At 47.5% G+C, this 17,889-nt stretch overlaps 1 protein-coding gene across 1 annotated transcript in view; it reads right to left on the bottom strand.

Moving 5' to 3' along the window:
- LOC130486264 (actin-binding protein WASF3-like) overlaps positions 1–17,889 on the bottom strand; it is a 50,493-nt gene that overhangs the window by 10,721 nt on the left and 21,883 nt on the right. The window contains exons 3-6 of the mRNA XM_056859505.1: positions 13,819–13,972; positions 9,957–10,074; positions 5,946–6,061; positions 5,115–5,378 (exon numbers count right to left, since the gene is read on the bottom strand). Of these exons, the coding sequence (XP_056715483.1) occupies positions 5,115–5,378; positions 5,946–6,061; positions 9,957–10,074; positions 13,819–13,972 (652 nt within the window). The remainder of the gene's footprint in view (positions 1–5,114; positions 5,379–5,945; positions 6,062–9,956; positions 10,075–13,818; positions 13,973–17,889) is intronic.

The following is a 17,889-nucleotide window of genomic DNA, read 5'->3' as shown; positions in this document are numbered from 1 at the left end:
AGGTTTATAGTCCCTTTTAATACTTTCTGGGCTGCGCTGGGCAGTATCGTTTGTTCCCACATGGAAAAGCAGGAACGGATAATGATCTGTGGGCCTAACATATCCTGGATGCATGCTCCCGGCAGACAGCACACCTCTCAAGACGACAAGTCTGGTTGACACTTTACCCTCTACCCCTCTCAGTAGGGAATCCCCAATAACTAACATGCGCCTACTCCTACACTGGGGAGCAGAGGTTTGAGTCCTGTCATCCACAGGGACCTGAGAGACCAGGCAGGACTGGGTGCTTAACCTTTGTTCCAGTGGTCCAGACTCAGCATCTATGGGGAGGTTTTCAAATCGATTGCTAAGCAGCAGAGGAACAGAATGTCTCCCGACTTTCATATTCCTATGGGTAACATTCTTCTACATGTTCTCCTCCTGAGGTGGGTCCCCCTCCCTACTCTGAGTTATATGGCCCTCCTCCTCCTCTTGCCCTTTCAAGCGGATTTCAAGAGTTCGGTCCATGAACTCCTCACCCTCTTTTAAAATTTGCAGTGTGGACAAGCATGCCTCAAGTCCCTTTACTTTCTCCTCCAGCAGAGCCACCAACTTACACTTACTGCATGTGTAGTTGCTGTTACCCTCAGGTAGGAAAACAAACATTCCACAATCCGTGCACGTCACCAGCCATTCCGCTTTGATTCATTGCAGACATGGTATGGTTTCTTGCATACTTTCCCAATGGTAACCTTACCAAAAGCTTCATGAGACTCACCGGTTTCAGAGTAAAGTACAAATTCAAAACTGTGTTTCAGGGCCCCCAGACACGATCCCCAGGCTAAGAGCCACAGGGCAAGAGCTCGCACCCCTGGTGAGCTCAGCCTTCTAATGAAGAGCTCTCAGTCCTAGCCCTCAATAGCTTACAGCAGAGGGTGGAGCCAGCAATTACCCACCAATCTCACTTCCCTCTTCACTCAGGAATCAGGAACTAAACAAAAGAACAAAGGGGACTACTTAGAAACCTCTCTCTAGCACTCCCACCACTCACTCCCTCTCTCACACACCAACCTCAGCTGGATAGAATATATTAGGCAGCTGAGGAAAAGCTAAAATGTGCACGGACCTCTTTAGAAACTCTGGGTCCTGCAGAATCTCAGCCCAGATGCCTCAGGTTTTCCTCTCTGGTTTTCCTCCCACAACAATCCTTTCCAACCCTGGGAAAATTGATTCCTGGGGATCGCAGAACCTCTAGGTCATGAAGCTGCAGTGGGCAGGGGAAAGGAGTGGAACTACCCTTTTCCCACTCCACAGAAAGAAAAGGGAGCTGAGGGCAAATTTGCCCTCTTCCCCCTGCCCACCACAGCCTCCCAACCCATGTGGATATTAATCTATGCAAGCCCTCTAACCTCAGGAATAAACTATCTTGGGTTTACTAAGGACTGCACAGGAGAGGGGAATGCAGGAAAAAGCCAGGATCCTTGAATCTATTGAGTACTGAATCCAACCCCATTATATATTGGCTCAAATGGAAGCTTTCACATGGACTTCTGGTGGTGCCTGGCCCTTGGGTAGCTCATTTAACTTGGACCAGAACAAGGGCTTTTTCAGTCGTGGCCCCAACCTGGTAGAATGCTCTGTTGGAAGAGACTTGTGCCCTGCGGGACTTGTCTAGGTTCCACAGAATGTATAAGACTGAATTATGCCTCCAGGCATTCCACTGAGGCAATCTTCCTAAACTACAGAATCACCACAGAGTTGGAAGGGGCCATACAGGCCATCTAGTCCAACCCCTTGCTCAATGTAGGATCAGCCTAGAGCATCCCTGACAAGTGGTTGTCCAGCCTCTGCTTACAGACTGCCAGTGAGGGGGAGCTCACCACCTCCCTAGGTAGCTGATTCCACTGTCAAACAACTCTTACTGTAAAAACTTTCCCCCTAATATCCAGCCACCCTAAATTTAAACCCATTATTGCAAGTCCTATCGTCTGCTGCCAACAGGAACAGCTCCCTGCCCTCCTCTAAGTGACAGCCCTTCAAATACTGAGCCTCCACTAAGCAATTGTGTGTGTGTGTGTGTGTGTGTGTGTGTGTGTGTGTGTGTGTGTGTGTAAAGTGCCCTCAAGTCACAGCTGACTTATGGCGACCCCTTTTTGGGGTTTTCATGGCAAGAGATTAACAGAAGTGGTTTGCCAGTGCCTCTGCACAGCAACCCTGGTATTCTTTGATGGTCTCCCATCCAGGGCTGACCCTGCTTAGCTTCTGAGATCTGAGAAGATCAGGCTAGCCTGGGCCATCCAGGTCAGGGCTAGTGACAGCCCTTCAAATACTGAGCTGCAGTAAGCCTTACTTACAAGCCAGGGTGCCAGGGTGCCAAAGTGTTTTATAGAATATTTGAATTTTTGTTTATGTTGTTAACTGCCCCGAACTCCACGCTGGGAAAAGGGCGGGATAAAAACTTAAATAAATGAATGAATGTACTTAAATAGTGCTCTTAGAGGCTGCTGTCCGTGGTCCTGGCAAAGGAAGCCGCCACAAACTGCTGACAGCCCAAAGAACACAAACCAGTGGGGAAGGTGGTCTTAATTGCTTCCTACAGCAACTGACTCCACACAGTTCATCTTCTGAGACACAGCCTCTCTCCACACCTCTGTAAATCTATATATTTCTGTACATTTGCTGGGGAGCAGGAAAATGTTTCTCCATTTGGGACTGAACGGTCCAGTGACTGGAAGAAGCCGCCATGCAACACCTCTATGTACACTTCAGCCATTAGACCTGGACCATACAAGGACTTAGGTATGATCTAATTTTTTCATTTAGAGTTCTGATGGTCAGAAAAATACAAGATTACAAGTAAACCTTTGCAAATCATCAAGCACAGAGCAAATTCTGTCTACAAGGATCCATGCAAATAGGGGTTAAGAATTGCATGAAAACGACAGAATTTGGAACATGTGCTCATTTCTGGCATTAGATCAGGTAATGACTACAGCAGTGCATTAGAAGGGAGCTGGGAGCTAAATGAGCAATGGATTCAAGGGAAAGATAAAGAGATCTCTCATTCAGTCAGCCCGGCCTTGTGACTATTTAAAGACACCACCTTGTCCAGTTTCAAAGGGTAAAAGGGCTTCCTTAGGCTGGATGGGGATGAATGTTGATTTTATACCAGCCAATTGCAGCTGTTGTTTATAAGGAGGGAAAAGAGACTGCAAAATGGTGAGGATTCTACCAAGTTCCTTCCTAGTAGCCCTAACAGAACCTGAGCTAGATTCAAGTCCGGTAGCACCTTAGAGACCAACATTTTCAAGGTATAAGTTTCTAGAGTCAAAGCTCCTTGTGTCAGGGCTTGACATAGACACTGACTTGCCATAACATCCTGCCCCCTCATGATACCTCACTTTAGCCTGCTGGTTTCAACGAATGAAAAGCATTCACCTTACCAGGAGGCAAACTCATGTGGTCCTCCAATACAGTGAGGGAAAAAAGTATTTGATCCCTTGCTGAATTTGCCCATTTGCCCTCTGACGAAGAAATGACCAGTCCATAATTTTAATGGTAGGTCTATTGTAGCTGTGAGAGACAGAATAACAACAGGAAAAACCCCAGAAACCCAGAAGACAAAAGTCAGAGATTGATGTGCATTATAATGAGTGAAATAAGTATTTGATCCCTTTGCAAAAGATGACTTAGTACTCGGTGGCAAAACCCTTGTTGGCAATTACAGAGGTCAGACGTTTCTTGTAGGTGGCCACCAGGTTTGCACACATCTCAGGAGGTATTTTGTTCCACTCCTCTTTGCAGATCCCCTCCAAGTCAGTAAGATTTCGAGGCTGATGTGTAGCTACTCGAACCTTCAGCTCCCTCCACAGATTTTCGATGGGATTAAGGTCTGGAGACTGGCTAGGCCACTCCAGGACCTTAATGTGCTTCTTCTTGAGCCACTCCTTTGTTGTCTTGGCCATGTGTTTTGGGTCATTGTCATGCTGGAATACCCATCCTCGACCCATTTTCAATGCCCTGGCTGAGGAAAGGAGGTGCTCACCCAAGATTTGATGATACATGGTCCTGTCCATCGTCCCTTCGATGCGGTGAAGGTGTCCTGTCCCCTTAGCAGAAAAACACCCCCAAAGCATAATATGTCCCCCTCCATGTTGGACGGTGGGGATGGTGTTCTTGGGGTCATAGGCAGCATTCCTCCTCCTCCAAACACGGCGAGTTGAGTTGATGCCAAAGAGCTCGATTTTGGTCTCATCTGACCACAACACTTTCACCCAGTTCTCCTCTGGGTCATTCAGATGTGCATTGGCAAACTGCAGACGGGCCTGTACATGTGCTGTCTTGAGCAAGGAGACCTTGCGGGCTCTGCAAGATATCAGTCCTTCACAGCGTAGTGTGTTACCAACTGTTTTCATGGTGACTATGGTCCCAGCTGCCCTGAGATCATTGGCAAGTTCCCCCCGTGTAGTTCTGGGCTGCTTCATCACCGTTCTCATGAACATTGCAACTCCACGAGATGAGATCTTGCATGGAGCCCCAGACCGAGGGAGGTTGACAGTTAGGGTTAGGGTTAGGGATGTCACCTTCTCACCAAGCTGCTTGGCAATAGTTTTGTAGCCCAGTCCAGCCTTGTCCAGGTCTACAATCTTGTCCCTGACATCCTTGGACAGCTCTTTGGTCTTGGTCATGGTGGCTAGTTTGGAATCTGATGGCTTGATTGCTTCTGTCGACAGCAGAACCCTAACCCTAACCCTAATCTGGCTGGTTGATAGGGGATCAAATACTTATTTCACTCATTATAATGCACATCAATCTCTGACTTTTGTCTTCTGGGTTTCTGGGGTTTTTCCTGTTGTTATTCTGTCTCTCACAGCTACAATAAACCTACCATTAAAAATATGGACTGGTCATTTCTTCGTCAAAGGGCAAATAGGCAAATTTAGCAGGGGATCAAATACTTTTTTCCCTCACTGTAAACATTGTTGCTCTTGGAAGGGGGTATGATCCTCTACACTCTTTTCTGCATTAGTTGTAAGGATAACTTTTTTTTGCTCTTTGATACCCATCAGTTCTACATCTCAGAGGGGTAATCGACGCCTAGAACCGGGGGGGGGAATGTACATTGGAATCCATACCCATAATCCTTGATTATCTGAGGTCTCGGTCCATTCAGCATAGTCTCTGGCGGCTGCGGCACATGAGGCTGCTGGACCCGGTTGAGACTGTTCTGTCGGCTTCCTGCCACTGAGGGCCTGTAGACGTGGTCCGGGCCCTGGCTGGCCACCAGGATGACCTCTTTGTTGTCTGCTGAGAGGTGTGAGGCTGGCGCTAAGATTTGCTGGGCATGGTGGTTAGGACTGGCTGGGTATGAATGATCAGCTGCATCTGACGCATAAGATCTGTCACACACAAAAACACCAAAGGTTGTACTCCTGGGTGGCAGGGATCACGGGGGGTGGGGGAACCAGAGTGAAAGGAGGAATATGATGGCATCTATCAGCTACTGGGATCAAGGCCTCGTTGGGTAAAGAAATCAGGGATGGGCATTTAGAAAAATGCAGACATGCAGCAGGAAGGGGCAGGTGGGGAGGGAGCAACACAGCCCTGCAGCTCATTCACCTTCCACGCAGCTTGCAATTCTAGCTCAGGCAGAGCAAGTCTCATTTCTTATCTCAACACATATCTCAGGCCATGCAAGTATTGCTGAAGAGGAGGGGGCACCCAAGCAACAAGCGTGCCCATTCTTGCGAGGTTTTGTAAGGCCCGGATTGCCCTGAACCTGCATCTACCCAGCTGCCACCAGTGAGAATGGCATCCAGAAGAAAAAGAGAAGTCAAAGAAAAACAAAGCCAAAAACAGCAAAGAAAGAGAAAGATCAAGCGAAGCGTGTAATACATAAAACCTGCCTATTATCTGGGGATAGTGATCCTTCCGATGAGGCCATGTGATATGGGGATGGTGAGAACCTGTTATCGGGTCGGAATTCTTTATCATAGGCCATCATGTTCCATTCCAGCCGCCGGTTCCGAGCTTTCCTCACTTTCTTCACTTCCCGGGTGGAATCTTCAACTAGTCGCTGCTCCTGAAAACAAAGGAAAACCTGCCGGGTCAACCAGCAACTTGGGAGCTGTGCGAACAGCAAAATTTGCCTGAACTGGTTGTCAGAGGCCTGGCCAGCAGACTAAGGAAGCAGAACCCCCCAGATGACAAAGTGGACTGTACCACTTCAGGGGTGTAAAAGGGGGAATGCCATCATTGAATGCTCTTGTTTAAAAAAAAAACCTTGTAAAAAAAGCCCAACCCTAGCACAACAGGAAGAATGGTTCTAGCCCAGCTCACTTCCTGCTGTGCTAATTTTCTACTTGAAGGGGAATTTCTCTCTATTTTTGTTTATTTTACATACAGCAGTTTTCAAAAATTGATTCCCATCTGAAAATTGATTCCCATCTGAAGCGGAACAATCCATTCCACCACCTCAGTTTGCTGCATGACCAAACAATGCCATAGAGAGCTGATGGGTAAAGCCAACAGGTTCTTGCAACACTGTGAAACAAAATCCTACCCCCACCTTCCACAACTGCCCTCCCATACCATGTATCCTTGGGATTCTTAGAATTGGTACATTAAGAGAGAACCACATCCCTACGTTCTCCATAAAACATCTTGGACTTCTGGAGAGTTCATAAAGAGTCTGTGTTGTCTTTTAAGGGTTTGGGTGGTTGTGAGGCTAAAATGGGGGTGGAGAGAACCACAAAGGACACACTGAGCTCCTTGGGAAAATGGCAGGATAAAAATGTAGCATCCAGATTGAGCTGTCTATACCCTACCCTTCTTTTCAAAGGCATGACTCAAGATGGCTGGTGGTGGAAAGTGCTGCCAAGTTGCAGCCAGCTAATGGTGACCCCATAGAGTTTTCAAGGCAAGAGGCATTTGTTTACCATTGCCTGCCTCTGCATAGCAGCCTGGACTTCCTTGGTGGTCTCCCATCCAAGTATTAACCAGGGCTGACCTTGTTTAACTTACGAGCGGTGACAAGATGAGGCTAGCCTGCGCCATCCAGGTCAAGGCCAACCTGGCTAGATGAACATGAAATGTCGATACTACTTGGCAAAAACAATGTGGGGGGGTGTCGCTGCTTGCCACTCCGTCTTCTGCAGGGGGGGCTGGTCATGGAGGAAGTCTGATAAATGAGGGAACAGGTGGTCAGGCTGATGGATGGAGCCTTTTTCCCCATTCCAGAGAAGGTGCTTGGAACAACAAAATGATATGTATTGATTACCTGTGTTATTCAGCTAAGAGCACAGTGCAAAACTAATTCATTTACGTATGTCCACCTCTGGAATTTTGAACTGCCTGGTTATGGAATGCATTGGCAGAAACAATGCCCTGGTAGGAAAGCTTTTGGGAGGGGCATCATCAGAGATTTTTTTAAAAATCAGCAACAATGTAAGTGTCCCTGTGGCTGGAAATTAAAGGGGCATTCATTAAAGCAGGAGGCAACTGGATCCCACAACCCTGAAGATGTTCACCCAGCCCATCTTTCAGGAATTATCTGAGCCTTTCCAAGAAAACAGCTGATTTTACCACCAACTTCCTCCTCTGGGCTTCTAGGACCTGCTGTTGGTCACTGCAGGTGACCTAACTATGACTGGTTAAAAAATTTGAACAAGACAGACAGATGTCTGCAACTTCAGAGAATATTCCTTAACTATGATCGGGCCGATGCACCACCTGAAGCTACCTCCCTTTCAGAACTTCACGCTCCACTGCTTCCCCAGGTTTATGGTGATGATGAAGATGTCACAGTTGCAAATCATATGGCTGAGGTCCCTTGGAGTGTGCACTGGAACAGGGCCTAGTGACCAGCAGTGGCTAACCCAGCAGGTGTCTCATACAAAAAGCCAAGAGCACACAGAGGAAGCCGAATGAACTTACAACCACAGACTTGCCTCACTTTTTACACAGTCCAATGCATCCATAGAAAGTTCCCAAGTAACACCACTGTGTGGAAATACAAATCCTCCCAGCATATAAGTGAGTCACCTGAGCACACGCTTGAGCTGGGACGTTGCAGTGGTTGTGAGAGTGAAATGGAAGGCTCAAACCTCACCTTATCCTCAGCCCCATATCTGCAATAAGGGGAAACACTGGGGCCTGTGAGGATGTGCCAGAGGGGCAAATTGGTGGTGGTGGAAAGTGCCGTCAAGTTGCAGCCAATTTATGGTGACCCTGTAGGGTTTTCAAGGCAAGAGGCATTGGGAGGTGGTTTGGTTTTGCCTGCTCCGTATTGCAGTCTTGGCCTTCCTTGATGGTCTCCCATCCAAGTACCGACCAGAGCTGACCCTTCTTAGCTTCCAAGATCTAATGAGATTGGGCTGTTCTGGACCATCCAGGTCATCCAGGTTGTGCCCCCCTTCCCAAAATCTCCACTTTCGAGAGATTAAGGTTTTAGGGGCTGCGTTCCCCTCTCACTATGGTTTATCTTTTCTTTGCTCCTTAAATGAATCTCAATATCCCAGCTGCCCTACAGCATGCTCGGTCTTGTCAGAGTGTGTGTGTATGGGGGGCGGGCGAGGTCTCATTATTTTAGTTTACAAACTCATACTCTTCTGCATGTCTATGGAGCCCCTCCCTCCAGTGTTCACATAGCCCCTGCCTCACCTGTGCCTCACATTTATTTTTGCTGTCTTCATGATAGGCATGAGTCAATATTAGGCAGAACAAGGACCTCAGTGTCTTCCCTTACTTGACTCAGGTTCTTAGGGCTTTGTGAGGTCGCCAACCAAAATTGGCTGCTAGTATTGGGCACAGCTGTTTCCAGGAATCAAGCTGCCTGCTCACTAGATTGCTAACAGGTGAGAGACAGCCTAGTGAAGTGGTTAGGAGCAGTGGACTCTAATCTGGAAAACCGGGTTCGATTCCCTGCTCCTACACAGGAAGCCGCTGGGTGACCTTGGGCCAGTCACAGTTCTCTTCAAAGTCTCTCAGCCCCACCTACCTCACAAGGTGTCTGTTGTGGGGAGAGGAAGGAGATTGTAAGCTGGTTTGATTCTCCTTAAAAGGTAGAGAAAGTCGGCATATAAAAACCAACTCTTCTGCTTCTTCTTCTGAAGTGCAGGATCTGTATGTATGTATGTACGTACGTATGTATGTATTTCTTCGTTGATTTATATCCTGCCCTCTATCCCTGGCCAAAGCCAGGCTCAGGGCAGCTCACGTCATCAGATATAACCATATAACAATATAATAAAACCATAAAATTTAACTACCTAAAATCCTTAAAAACACATCCAGTGATTAATCGATTCCAATAAATAAAACAGATGGTGCATCATTAGAGTACAGGGCCGCCGCAGCCCAGCAACACAATCAGGGCCCCCCAGTTTAGTTTAATAGAACCTAAAGGGGGGGGACATATTTATTTTTGTTTATTTAGCTCCCACTATGCTAACTCAGACCACTGTGCTCTCCTCAGATCAGCGCTGTTGACTCCAGCAGGAAGCAGCAGGGCATCTGGGAGAGGAGGCCCTGCCCCAACCCCTTGCTGCCCAAGAGAGCACGGGGGGCATTATTTGGCCCACTGAAGGCTGTGAATATCCTGATGGACTACACACAAAGCCCTCCAGTGAGGCAAATAATACTCCCCCTCTTGCCATTTTGGGCCAGCGGAATAGCGCAGTGAGAAGACTAAAGCTCCTTCTCCACTCTGCCGTGGTCCCACTCTGAGTCGGGACCCAGGCCCTTGAAAAACCACCTCTCCTGACATCTGTCATTGCTGAAGTCAGGTGGGGGTACCCTGACCCTACACACTACAAATCACATTGTGCAGTTCACGCCATAGTTGCAGGGGCTGAATTTTCTCTTATTTCACCCATCCTTAGACAGAAAGATTACCTGTTTCCATGCCCTGGACAGACACACTCAGATTTCCGCGCTGTGAAACATTCATATCACATGCTCCCCACCCCCACTTTTACCTTCTGCCTCCGCTTCTCTTTCCTCTTATCTTCCGTCGCCTGCAGCATCTTCTCTTTCCACAAGTTGAAGAAATACGAAGGATCCGTGTAGAACTTCAACCCATCTTTCCTGTCATCTCTGAAGTGAACAAATTGGTTGGGAGGAGAGACAGAGACAACCAGCTGTTACCCTAGAATAGCCTCGATGATCAGAAGTAATCCAATCACTAGAATTGGGGTGGGCAGCATTTAGGGTCCAAAGCCCACATCTGGGTCTACCCACTTTGGAGGGCTCTGGACATTGGCCCTCCTGTTGCCTGGAAAAAAAAGAAAAGCTGGCACCTACAAAGCGCCCTGCTAGGTGGGCAAGGATCCAGATGCGGCCCCTTCTGCACCCAGGCTGCTCTCCACAGCCCTCAGCTCTCAGGCTTTTTCCCAGGATCTCTGGCTGGCTAGCCAATCCTGGAGTTCAGCCAGCTGATGCTTCTGATGCATTGTGAGTAGCAAAAGGAAACTTTTGTGGGCTGGATGGCTGCAGTTTGCCCATCTCTAGGCAAGGAACAGACTATATTTATATACCTAGCATTCAATAAATATTATATTTTTGTAACCCTTAACCCCGCAAGGTCGTTTCACATTATTAAGCCCATTTTGCAGATGGGAGGCTGAGCGAGAGCAGAATGGGAGGGGAGGTTTTTAAAGCAGGGATTTCTTGATCTGTAGCTCAGTCATTCAGCCACTACCCCTGCACCAGCTGTAGGCACAGAAGGCATATGCAGTGGCTTAGATGCAAAGCAGCGCAAGCAGAGTTGCCCTAGAGGAAGGCATCTTCCCTACCTCCCCCTCCCGCTGCAGCCTTCTATACCCCAATGGTGCTTCTCTGGGTCACAGACCCACAGGATTAATGTGTGGGGCAAAGTAGGGGGTCTGCAGTGGGACTGGGCAGCAGAAATGTCGTTCCTCCTTTGCAGCCAACAGAAGAAGAAGAGTTGGTTTTTATATGCTGACTTTCTCTACCACTTAAGGGAGACTCAAACCAGCTTACAATTGCCTTCCCTTTCCCACAGCAGACACCCTGTGAGGCAGGTGGGGCTGAGAGGGCTCTTAATAGAACTGTGACTAGCCCAAGGTCACCCAGCTGGCTTCGTGTGTAGGAGTGGGGAAACAAATCCAGTGCACCAGATTAGCCTCAGCCGCTCATGTGGAGGAGTGGGGAATCAAACCTGGTTCTCCAGATCAGAGTCCACCGCTCCAAACCACCACACCACGCTGGCTCTCAGAAACGCCATGACATCCATAGGACTGCTGCCGAGCAGCCAGAACAGCAACTCAGATCCCAGCGCCTGTACAATTCCACCTGTGCAGACTTCCAGCCAGATGCACACCAACAAATGAAATGCAGTGTGTCGAAAAAAGCTCTGGATGCTCCTTTCCTCCACTCTCTCCCCTACCCTCTTTCAAACATAGCTCGGCAAGCTGTGCATGCCCTTAGAGTGTTTCCTGGACTCTTGAGATTTATTTCTTTATTATTTAAATTTCTAGCCCGCCCTCCCTGGCCAAGGCCAGACACAATAAAATCATGTGGCATACATATATATATCGATAAAACATTAAGAAGAAGAAGAGTTGGTTTTTATATGCCAACTTTCTCCACCACTTAAGGAAGACTCAAACCGACTTACAATCACCTTCCCGGCTCCTCCCCACAACAGACACCCTGTGAGGTAGGTGGGGCTGAGAGAGTGTGACTAACTCAAGGTCACCCAGCAGGCTTCATGTGGAGGAGTGGGGAAACCAACCCAGTTCACCAGATTAGCGTCCGCCGCTCATGTGGAGGAGTGGGGAATCAAACCCGGTTCTCAAGATCAGAGTCCACCGCTCCAAACCACCGCTCTTAACCACTATGCCACATCTGTGTTAAAACCACAGGCGGTGCACAATTTGTATAGCACCCGCTGCATCATAGAGCAGGCAGACAGACTCCTCTAGAACAACTACACTAAATTACAGAAAACGGAGGTGGGGGGAAGTAGGGAGGCCAGCATTAATACCACCTGCGGCCGCCCTCAGTTATAGGTCTGGTGGAAAAGCTCTGTCTTACAGGCCCTGCGGAACTCTTTACTAGGCAGAGCATTCCACCACGTCGAGGTCAGCTGCACACACTCTTGGATCTGGGGACCACCAACAAGTTATTATCAGTAGATCTTTATGTCCTTGGGGGGATGTACCAGGAGAGGCGGTCCTGCAGATACAAGGGTCCCAGACCATGTAAGGCTTTAAAGGTCAAAACCAGTACCTTGCATCTGATCCGATACTCCAGCTGGAGCCAGTGCAGCTGGCTTAGCACTTACTCTATATGATGATTCCTTCCTCGGTGTGAGTTTGGGAAGCCCTACAGGACTTGTGCTGCTTGCTGCACTGGGTGGGAAAAGGGAAGCACTCTTGGCTGAGCCAGCACCATTTCTCAGACTCTCATTTCGAGGGCTTCCAGGCCTCAGTGGAGAGCCCTGGGGCACAGAACTATGGTGGGCAGGGGCTGCATACGCTCGCAGGTTAAGGCAGGTGACACACACTGTCAATCTGATGACAGCTGCACCAAGGGATAGCCTGCACATGTCAAGAAGCCATCTCAAGTGCCACAGGCACCCCAAGCACCATCACTTTCCATGGAGGCAGGCTGCACTTCCTGCTGTGGTCTTTTGGCCCTTCTTTCCCACTGTATCCTGGCCAGCGACTTTCCCCTCCTTCAACCCGACCTCTGATATGCAGCAGGATCATATGCACCATTCCCCCACCCCAATCCCTGAACATGTTCTTATAGTTAAATTGTAGAACTCCCTGCCCCAGGATGTGGTGATGGCTGCCAACTTGGAAGGCTTTAAGAGGGGAGTCGACATGTTCATGGAGGATAGCGCTACTAGTAAAAATGAACGCTAGTTATGATGCATACCTGTCCTCTCCGGTATCAGAGGAGCATGCCCATTATATTAGGTGCGGTGGAACACAGGCAGGATGGTGCTGCTGCAGTCATCTTGTTTGTGGGCTTCCTAGAGGCATCTGGTTGGCCACTGTGGGGACAGACTGCTGGTCTTGATGGAGCTTGGTCTGATCCAGCATGACTTTTCTTATGTTCTTATGGCACCTCTCTTCTATCAAACCCTTTCCCATGTTGGCTTCATCCCTTCAACCACATCCTCAGTGGTGACTAACCAGGGGTGGATTGGAATGTTGAAAAAGCCCAGGACCAAGGCAAAATAAGTGTTCCTCACAGGGTGCGCTTGACTCAGACCAAGCCAGTGGCCACCAAGATGGTTGCTCAAAGCTATCTTGCTTCCTCCTCTCACGCTGAACAACTCAGCTTGAACCTGACCAGTGGCAGCGTAGGAAGAGATGACAGGCAAGCCTGTGTCCATCAACCTTGCCACCAGCTGGGTCCAAGTTGAGCAGCCACCATAAAGCTCCAGGGCAGGAGCCCACTAGGAACATACCCAGGAGGCTGAAGGGTTGATCCACCCTTGTAACCAAGCTCACATTTTCCTCCTGCCTCCCCCGCCTCAGCCTCTGGTGTCTTTCCCACTGTAGAGTTTAGAGGCCTCAAGGGCCTGCATGTTTTTTTCACCATGAAATGCTATGCACCCTGATGGCACTTCATCAACAATCAATGACGGGGTGCCATTCAGCAACAGTTCCTGCGGGGGAAACAAGAGGCTTGCTTCCTTCAGAATCTGGAAAGAAAACCTTCAGATCAGAAAATCTTTGCATTCTCTGAGACAGCCTCAGCCACCAGACGTGACCCAAGCTAAGCATCCATTTCTGTCTCATCAATGGCTTTCCATGATGGTTGCAAGGTCAGGCGTGAAAGTCCTTTTGCCAAATGCCCTACCTGTATGGCGTGAGGATGTTGAGTGGCGGGGGCTTATCGCAGCGCTGGTACATCTCCATCACAGGGTTAGGGATGGAGTTGCGAGAGACCACCTGCTGGTTCTGAATGGTTGAGCTCTTGAATGCTTTACGCATGTTGATGTCTTGCAGCGAAACTGCAAAGCAAAACAGAAGCATAAAAAGGGATGAGATAAAACTGGGAGTGATCGTGGCCCCCCTTTCACACTGGAAGATTTGATCCTAGCAATATACATCAGATCTTTTCCGTATAAACTATTCCCATATTTTGTCGAAGGCTTTCACGGTCAGAGTTCATTGGTTCTCGTAGGTTATCCGGGCTGTGTAACCGTGGTCTTGGTATTTTCTTTCCTGACGTTTCGCCAGCAGCTGTGGCAGGCATCTTCAGAGTAGTAACACTGAAGGACGGTGTCTCTCAGTGTCAAGTGTGTAGGAAGAGTAATATATAGTCAAAAAGGGGTTGGGTTTGAGCTGAATCATTGTCCTGCAAAAAGTAACAAAGGTAATGTGCTAACCATTGTCCTGTAAGTATCAAGATAATGTGCTAATGAGGGTGTGGTATGTTAATATGGAACCATTGATCCTGAAGTGATCTGTTAATGTGTGAAATCCAAAGCTAATCTGCATGGCTATTGTGGACTGTAGTCTTTGTTAGTCTGGAGGTTTTCAAGACAGGAAGCCAAGCCTTATTCATTCTTAAACTCTCTTCTTTTCTGTTAAAGTTGTGCTGATGTTTATGAATTTCAATGGCTTCTCTGTGCAATCTGACAAAATAGTTGGTAGAATTGTCCAGTCTTTCAGTGTCTTGGAATAAGACCCTGTGTCCTGTTTGTGTCAGTCCATGTTCAGCCACTGCTGATTTCTCAGGTTGGCCCAGTCTGCAGTATCTTTCATGTTCTTTTATCCTTGTTTGTATGCTGCGTTTTGTTGTCCTGATGTAAACTTGTCCACAGCTGCAAGGTATACGATATACTCCTGCAGAGGTGAGGGGGTCTCTTTTGTCTTTGGCTGATCGTAGCATTTGTTGTATTTTCTTGGTGGGTTTAAACACTGTTTGTAGGTTATGTTTTTTCAAAAGTTTCTCCATCCTGTCAGTGACTCCTTTAATAAATGGCAAGAATACCTTTCCTATGGGAGACTGTTTTTCCTGAGTTTTCTGATTTTTGTTTGGTTTAATGGCCCTTCTGATTTCATTCTTGGAATAGCCGTTTGCTAGCAGTGCGTGATTTAGATGATTAGTTTCTTCCTTGAGAAACTGTGGTTCACAGATCTGTCTTGCACGGTCCATTAATGTTTTGATTATTCCTCTTTTCTGTCGGGGGTGGTGGTTGGAGTTTTTGTGTAAGTAGCGATCTGTGTAAGTTGGTTTCCGGTAGACCTTGTGACCTAACTGAAAGTTTGTTTTACGGATGACAAGGGTATCAAGAAATGGGAGTTTACCCTCAATTTCCTTTTCCATGGTAAACTGAATGTTTGAATGGATATTATTAGCACATTATCTTGATACTTACAGGACAATGGTTAGCACATTACCTTTGTTACTTTTTGCAGGACAATGATTCAGCTCAAACCCAACCCCTTTTTGACTATATATTACTCTTCCTACACACTTGACACTGAGAGACACTGTCCTTCAGTGTTACTCCTCTGAAGATGCCTGCCACAGCTGCTGGCGAAACATCAGGAAAGAAAATACCAAGACCACGGTTACACAGCCCGGATAACCTACGAGAACCAATTCCCATATTTATTCTACTGGTTCAGACCAGGATGCAACACTAAAAATGCTGTAATTTACTTCGCCCAATCTTTAACACAAGAGAAGAAGGGCTAAAACTGTCCTTCAGAATCCACATCAACAACAACCCAAAATTACCACCCATAACTCAAATATCCACGTGGACCCAATCTGTTTCCCACCTCTCAGACAATGCCATCCCCTCCCCACACTTCATTGCTCATTGTTTTGAACACATGAACACATGAAGCTGCCTTCTACTGAATCAGTCCCTCGGTCCATCAAAGTCAGTATTGTCTACTCAGACCGGCATCAGCTCTCCAGGGTCTCAGGTGGAGGTCTTTCACATCACCTACTTGCCTAGACCCTTTAATTGAAGATGCAGGAGATTAAACATGGGACCTTCTGCATGCCAAGCAGATGCTCTACCACTGAGCTACGGCCTCTTCCCTACACTTACTACAGTTGCTACTATACTCATACAACCCAGTAACCAAACAATGCATTCTCTGGGTTCAAATGTAGTTCCAGCTAGATCCAAGTAACAGTTCACACTGGGGGAGGGAGGAGGCTATGCTTAACAAAGACCAAAGGTGCAATTTTATTTCTGTGTATGCTACTGCATTTCCAAGGGAGAAAAAACACACACAGTAATTTGTTTCCCAATTCTGTATTTCCCATCCCATTAAAAAAGCCAGTAAGCAAAGACTAAAAAGCTATTCCTCATGCAAGCACCACTATGGTTCTAATCCGATAAATATAGTTTAGGAGGGTTTTTTAAATCTTCATGTAATTAAAGACTGCTTGAACTACAGATTTTAGAAATTATTCCTTTTTCAAGAGTTAAAGGTATTTCCCAAAGCATACAAATTAAGAAGCAAGCTAAGTTCCCAAAGAGTTAACAAAATTCTATTAGCACCTAGAAGTTTTACACATAATGTAAATCTAGTCAAGATTGCCAACTCAGATGGAGAGAAACAGCTGTCATTAATATTTCTTGAGATTCCTGATTTTTGAATGAGATACGAGGTTGAAAAGCCCCTACTCTTTATCCAGGATACAGCATAACTCCCTCTCCGGGGAAATGGGAGGGGTAGGATGACTAGCCACTTCAACAGAATTCTCATACAAGAGCTGATCTTAATTCAACTCACGGAATACATAACAGGAATCAGTAGGAAAGAAGGCACATACTTCTAGTTTTAGTATCCATCAGCAGTCTGCAACCCACCACAAACCCATGCTGTCCTTTCTCTTGACTGCACAACATAACCCTGACATTATAACCACCTCCATCACAACACTAATTGTTCTCAGGGCCAGGTTTCTGCCATCTTCACTACCCCTTTTAGAAGGAGGAGGAGGAGAAGGAGGAGGAGGAAAAGAAGGAGGAGTTGGTTTTTATACCCCACTTTTCTCTACCGTAAATAGTCTCAACCCCCTTCTGGATGCACACCTTAACGTGGTGAGGGGGTTTGTGTGAGTCAGGGAAGCTGAGAGCAATACCATAAGGGGTCTAGACTCCATCAAGAGACTAAACTCCTAGCAGAGTCACTCAAGACGGAATGGTCACAGCTGAGACACCAGACGAAGATGCATCCACCCCCTTAAGGGATCAATGGCCACATCCGCAGAAGAGAACAGGCAGTTCCAATGGGGATGGGGGTAGAGGAATCCCTGAAGGTTAGCTACTGGGCAGCAGCAGTAGTGGAAGGTGACACTGGCGGAAGATCTTTCGTAGACAACGGCAGTGCCACTACGGCTAACTCTGGTTAGTACTGCGCAGAAGAAGGCACTGGTAAACCACTTCTGACCAACCTTTACCTTGAAAACCCTATGATGAGACAATCCAAAATGAAAAAGATATAGTGCTGGAAGATGGGACCCCCAGGTCGGATGGCACTCAATCTGCTACTGGGGTAGAGCAGAGGACAAGTACGAGTGTGAGAGATCCCCCTCTCTGAGTTTGCTTCTCCAAATCAGTTGCTCAGACGTTGACACAGAAACAATCGATTTATTGAAGCCTTCAGGAGATGAGACAGGCACAGGTAGAAAGTTGCAAGTGAGGGGCTATACGGGTTTACAGAATATATTGACTCCAGGGCACTGGGGCACTGGGGTTCACACTTATTGTTATGGGAAGTTACAAGCTTGGCATAATACAAAACATCAGACAGATCCCAGGAAGTCTGGGCGGCTATCACACTTCCAAGGCCGCATCGGCCTGAGGGAGTACTGGCAGGAAGAACAGCGGGGGGGGGGGGAAGATACATGGGCCATCAGGCCTGGCGCCTGAGACCAGAAGGTGTGAACTGC

The sequence above is a fragment of the Euleptes europaea genome, chromosome 13 (assembly GCF_029931775.1).
Source record: "Euleptes europaea isolate rEulEur1 chromosome 13, rEulEur1.hap1, whole genome shotgun sequence".
In the NCBI taxonomy this organism is placed as follows: Eukaryota; Metazoa; Chordata; class Lepidosauria; order Squamata; family Sphaerodactylidae; genus Euleptes; species Euleptes europaea.
This window is presented reverse-complemented; position numbering and strand designations above follow the sequence as displayed.